Genomic DNA, 5,762 nt, shown 5'->3' on the forward strand with positions numbered 1-5,762 from the left:
TCACAGCCAATCGGCTGCCAGCGCGCGCCGTAGCGTCGGAAGGCGGGAAATTCAAACGGGTTGGGCGCGGGGCGCCGCCGGGGCTCGCTTCCCCTCAGAGCGTCCCGCTGAGGGCCGGGGAGGGAGAGGGGGGGTCCCAGCGGCTCTAACGCGGTTCTCCCGCCTCTCCCTGCAGCGTCACCAACGGTGGCAAAACCACCCTGACCAAGAGAATCATCAAGGCGCTCCCCAACTGCTGTGTGGTCCATCAGGATGACTTCTTCAAGGTAAGCGGAGCTCCTCCCCTTGTTTAAAATGTCAGCTGCTGCTTGTATATGTAGTGATAGTTGTAGTAGGTCCCCCCGCAAGTTTTATATGCTTGTGCATGCTTTTCAAGTAAGTTTTGACAGCTTAGGAGTAACACATGTTCTGATTTATTTATTTTTTTTAAGATATATGTATTTAATTTTTTAAATTACTTTGGACAGGTGAGGAGATACTGACCTTTACAATGTTGGCATCTACCAGTTTCCACAGAAGTGGAGCCTGGCACAGCTGAGCACAGAACAGTTGCAGCAAAAGCTTCCTTTAGTTTTAACAAGTAGTCTAACTTTAGGTTAAACTACTGATCTAAGTTAGAGGTTATTTACTGTGCTCTGTACAAATCACTTTCTCCATGTTGAGTTTTCCTCGTTTTATTTAAATAAGAATGTTGCTTGTAAATAATACTTGAGGATTTAAGCACCCCTACACTGCTTTAAATGCAGAAAGACAGTTGTATTGAGGAGCTTTGACAGCTCTGCATCAGAAACCCAATTCGAAGACTGCTAAAGATGAATACGGAAGACCTGTGCTGGCTTGGGTGCCCTCAGCACCAAGCCTGGGAGAGCAGCAGGGGAAGCGGTCAATTCAGAACCGCGTTACTAAACCCTGTAGGCTGCAGCCATTTCACAGGAATTACAATATAGCTGGACCCCACTGTAGGTGGAAGTCCAAGAGATGTGGCAACGCGCTTGAAGTAGTTGTCTGTTGTCCCCTGACATGTGATGTGCTCCAGCATCGGCAGCCGCGTGGTCGGTTTGTCCTGCCTTTGCAGGAGCACGTGCCATACAAAAGAGAATGAGGCACTCATTTGGAAGTGCCTCTTTGCCAGAAGCCTCATGCACAAATTTGGTCAGATGTGAGCCCTTAAAACAGAGGAGGAATTTTCCATGAAGATACGTAACTTCTCACCAGTGTGTTTAGCTCACAAACGCTAGTGCAGATCAAGCTATAACTAAGTGATTGAAAGTCGTGCTGGGCTGACCTGCATTTTTATTAGGGCCGTTAGGAGTTAAAATAGCTATTACTGAATATGTAAATTTTAGCAGTTACTTAACACTGTATTTGCATTTTGAGTTCTTATACGTTGACATATAAACAGGGGCCTGTAGTATTTTGGTTAATAACACCATATCAAATTATTAACCTAGAATTCTTTGTCCAAAGTGGCTTGACTGAGCCAAGAAAACTTTGCAAAGTTCTTGGGGTTGGTGAAAGATGGGAACTTAAATTTCAGGGTCTGTAACTGTTTTGTTAAGTGAACACTTGCTTTTTTGTGTATTGCAGTAGTGTCCAGGTTGTGATCGGATCTTAGGTAACTGATCACGCTGAGTTTGCAGCAATGTTTTATTGCTCACTATATTTCAGCCACAAGATCAAATAGAAGTCGGGGAAGACGGCTTTAAACAATGGGATGGTAAGAGCAGTGTTCGCTATAGGATGCAGTAATGTATATTTTTCCTAAGTATTTCTTTTTAATTTTTAAAGATTTAACAGTAAACTTGTGTAATTTCAATTTTACAAGTTCATTCTACATTATACTTTCAAGCCTATGTGGTTCGTGGTATTTGATTGTATACCTTTTTCCCACCCACCCCCTTTCTTCTAACTAGTGTTGGACTCCTTGGATATGGAGGCAATGGTGAGCACTGTGCGTGCGTGGATTGAGAACCCAGTGAAGTTTGCCCGTTCCCACGGGGTGAATGTCACGCCTGGCTCTAAAGAGCCAGCCTCCAAAGATATCCATATATTGGTCATTGAAGGCTTCCTGCTTTATAATTACAAGTAAGGTTTGGGGAACTATTAACGGTTTGCCAGGGAAGAACACTAGATCCCTAGTGCCAGGGCTAAAACCTCCTTTTTACTAATATTCCCTTCCTGGCTTGTCCTGAGGTATCACGCGTAAGAACTTTTCTCGTGTAAAATTTACCAGTACATGCTGGTAGAAGTGAGGTGCGCAAGGTGACTTTCTCAAGGTAACATAGGAAGTTCTCGTTTCGGGCACACCCTTGAACTCTAGGGCACAGAGAGCTTTAGCCCAGAACTTGTAAATCCTGAGCCAGCAGTGAAGGCACCCGCTTCCCTCCTGGTCTCCTACCACGGTGCATAAACCTTGACCTGAAAAGGTTGCTGATGAGAACAAGAAGATAATCCGTTCTGCGTTCACTACTTGGAATCTCTCCTGGAATCTAGGAATAGTTATCTCGTGTGATACACATGCTTGTTTAACACTGACTAAATTGAGCTCAGTAATTAATTGTACGCTGGAGCAGAGATCAACTACTCTTGCTTTTTTTTTATATGGGGGGAAAAATGTTTGGTAGAAAGATGGGGAGACTAGACTAACAGCAAAGAGGGGGAAAACTTCCAATAGCTAAATACATAAACTTCAGAAAATTGCACGCTATAAACATGATGAGCAAAAGATTCTTGGCTCCAAACTATAGTCTTGTTTACAAAACCCTTTCAAGAGAACAAGCTGTGCATGACACTTAGCAAAACCAGAGTTGTTTATAAGCTGTACCATAAGACAAGCAGCTCTACTCCAGCTTCCAAACTGAATGGAAAATGTAAAATGGCAGTCTTGCACTGGCCATACCGAAAATGGCCAACTGGAGATTGCGCTGGCAAACTGCCTGGTGTTCTTGGCCTGTCCCCAGGGAGGTAACTCTCGAGATCTCTCCTGAAGGTTACAAATACCTCTGAAGCGCTCCATCTTGTTAATGGGAGCTTTTCCTTAGCCCGGAGGGAGTATTTCGTCCACAGACCTGGGGCTTGCTCAGTTCATACTATATTAAGCATTTATGCAACCCTCAGCAGACTTTTAGAACTCTCGGTCCCACCAGGTTCGAACTAGATTTGCTTTAAGGCTTTTTCTGGGTTTATTTTCTTCAGCCTAATAGGAGTGCAACGCAGTAAGCTGCGGTAGAGCTAACTTCCTGTATTTCTGTAAAAGGTCATGAGCTGATGAGTTGCCTTGTACCAAATGTGTGTGCCCATGCACTTTTTGACAGCTTGCTTCTGCACAACAGGCCAGACGGTGTGATAAGTCAGTTCATATCAGATTGATGAATCGCAGCTTTGGTCTGCTGCAAGCAGAATTTGAAACGATCTAGAAAGAGTCAGGGTTCACAGCCCAGGTCTTCCCAGCCCAGTGTCTGATCCTCCACAGTAACTGGTAGCAGGTATTTAGGTGGGAAAAGTACCTGCCACACCATTCTGACCTACAAAAACCATCATTCTCCACGTTTTATAGCTACTAATAAACCTACCGTACATTAGCTTGTGTCTTAATGAAAACACTTGCACTTCTGTTGTCTACAATAGAGACAAATACCAGAGAGGCAGAAAGACTTTTTTTGTAGCTTACAGGGGTGATTTAACACTTTGTCAGAAAAAATAGACACGTTTGTTCTTTCTACCCTACCCTAGACCACTGATAGACCTATTCGACATACGCTACTACTTGGCAGTTCCATACGATGAATGCAAAAGGAGGAGAAGGTAAGAAGATTCTTTGACGTAAGTCTAATCCTTCCTTCCAATAAAGACTCTCTACTAGAGGCAAGCCCTCAGGCTACCTTTATGTTGCTATTAATGGGATACGTTGGTGTCACTTACAAATTGGAATAACAGTTTAAGTTTTTAATTTAATTGGAGAAAGAGGCTTTCCCGTAGCATTTTCTGAACCTTTAGGTCTGGCAGTCCCCTCTGGGGGTGGTTTATGAAGATCAGCACGTCGGTGCAAAAGGAACATGCTTCCCCCGTGAGCATCAGTAAACCCTCCGAGACTGCTCGCTTTGCCTTCATCGGCCACCTGTAGCTTCTGCATTCACTTTGGATGCTTAAAGAAACTTGTTGCAAAACCTAGGCCAATATCGATGAGAAATCGGACTGTGACAATCAGCTTTTACGTAAATGCAACTGAGCAGCTCTCAGATTAACTTCGGGCTTCAGTAGTGTGCAAGAGGTAGTGCGATCCCGGCAGTCCTGATGTTCTCTTCCATTTTGATATTTGCAGTACACGTAACTACACTGTTCCTGACCCACCGGGTCTCTTTGATGGACACGTCTGGCCCATGTACTTAAAACACAGGAAAGAAATGGAGGACAGCGGCGTTGATGTCGGTAGGCATCCCTAAGTACAAATCCTTTGGCATTGTACTTTGGATTTTAAGGAAGTCAGTAACTTAACTCAAGGAAACTTTAACTGTACGATGCAGGGCACTATTTTTACTACTAAGTTGTGATTATGGCCTACTTTCTGTCCAGATAAATACATGCAGTTTTATAGCTAAGAATTTCTTCTCTTTGTTTCTTATTATAAGCATTTATGCGGGGGGGGGATAAGAAAAACTACATTGTTTATAATGGGATAAGAGATTTTGCGGGCCGTGGTTTTTTCAGGATGGTTCTGTTTTTCCAGTTGGGAAAACCAGTTGTCATTCGAGTCAATAGAGTATGAGATACTTTAAAACTAATCCACAGAAGCTTTATTCAGATCAGAAACCCGCAGCCTGAAACCTCCATCTCTCTTTCAGTTTATTTAGACGGACTGAAGTCTAGAGATGAACTTTACAATCAAGTCTTCGAAGATATTCAGAACAAGCTTTTAAATTGCTTATAGGTAAATATGTCCCCGCTTCCGAGGGGGCGAAATGTGAGGGACTGACTGCTGGAAACAACCCGCTCCTACGCTTGGGTAGTCACACTCTCCCTTCTTGCTTTTCAGGGTCTCGGAAGACCTGAAAGACCCATTTACAGAGTGATGTAAATAGTACTTAGAAGTCGGAATGAGGGTTTATTTGTGTAAACTCTTCTTGTACTGTCCTTTGGAAAGTATCTTTTGTATATAATTGAAAAAATGAAGATAACTTATTCACAACTCTGTGATGGACAGGTTTTTTTTTTATTTTCTTATTTTATATTCCACTGGCTTAAACATAAGTTGGAAATGCATTTTTATAACGGAACAAGTAGAGCTGCGTTAGGAAAACAACTGACTCTTCTGCTTATGTGCTTCTGCAGATATTAAGTCTTTAAGTAATGGCTTGTTTGTAATGTCATCTCTTAAATTCAGTAAAAATTAATTTAAAATCTCTTTCTTTTGAGGTCCTGCTTTAATACGTCAGTCACTGTTACTGTAGTAGAAATAGGCGCAAAACTCCCCCAAAACACAACAACAGCCCCTGCTTTTTCATATGGCATCTGAAATTTCATACCTGTGCGGCCTCAAACCTCCCTTCGTGTGTTGCTGCTTTGGTTTAAGTGGTAACACTGGCCTGGAAACCTAGTTCAGACATCCCAACAGGAGTGCGATTCTCAGAGGTGATCATGGGAGGTGAACAGCACTTCAGATATCTTTAATGTGCTGGTATGAAACTGGTTTTATGTCAGCCTCAGCTTCGCGGCCTTTCTCACTTCATGCTCAAAGCAAATCGGCACGTAGCGATGCTACGGCC

The 5,762-nt window shown here is 43.1% G+C and overlaps 1 protein-coding gene across 1 annotated transcript in view; it reads left to right on the forward strand.

Annotated features, from left to right (window-relative positions):
• The window catches only part of NMRK2 (nicotinamide riboside kinase 2), a 6,831-nt gene extending 1,413 nt beyond the window's left edge, over nt 1-5,418 (forward strand). Inside the window, exons 2-8 of the mRNA XM_009281142.2 lie at nt 176-266; nt 1,669-1,717; nt 1,914-2,085; nt 3,733-3,804; nt 4,322-4,428; nt 4,842-4,927; nt 5,033-5,418. Coding sequence (XP_009279417.1) covers nt 176-266; nt 1,669-1,717; nt 1,914-2,085; nt 3,733-3,804; nt 4,322-4,428; nt 4,842-4,927 — 577 coding nt within the window. The 3' untranslated portion in view covers nt 5,033-5,418. The remainder of the gene's footprint in view (nt 1-175; nt 267-1,668; nt 1,718-1,913; nt 2,086-3,732; nt 3,805-4,321; nt 4,429-4,841; nt 4,928-5,032) is intronic.
• Nucleotides 5,419-5,762: the final 344 nt, after the last annotated feature.

This window comes from Aptenodytes forsteri, unplaced genomic scaffold (genome assembly GCF_000699145.1).
Source record: "Aptenodytes forsteri isolate BGI_AS27 unplaced genomic scaffold, ASM69914v1 Scaffold308, whole genome shotgun sequence".
NCBI classification, from domain to species: Eukaryota; Metazoa; Chordata; class Aves; order Sphenisciformes; family Spheniscidae; genus Aptenodytes; species Aptenodytes forsteri.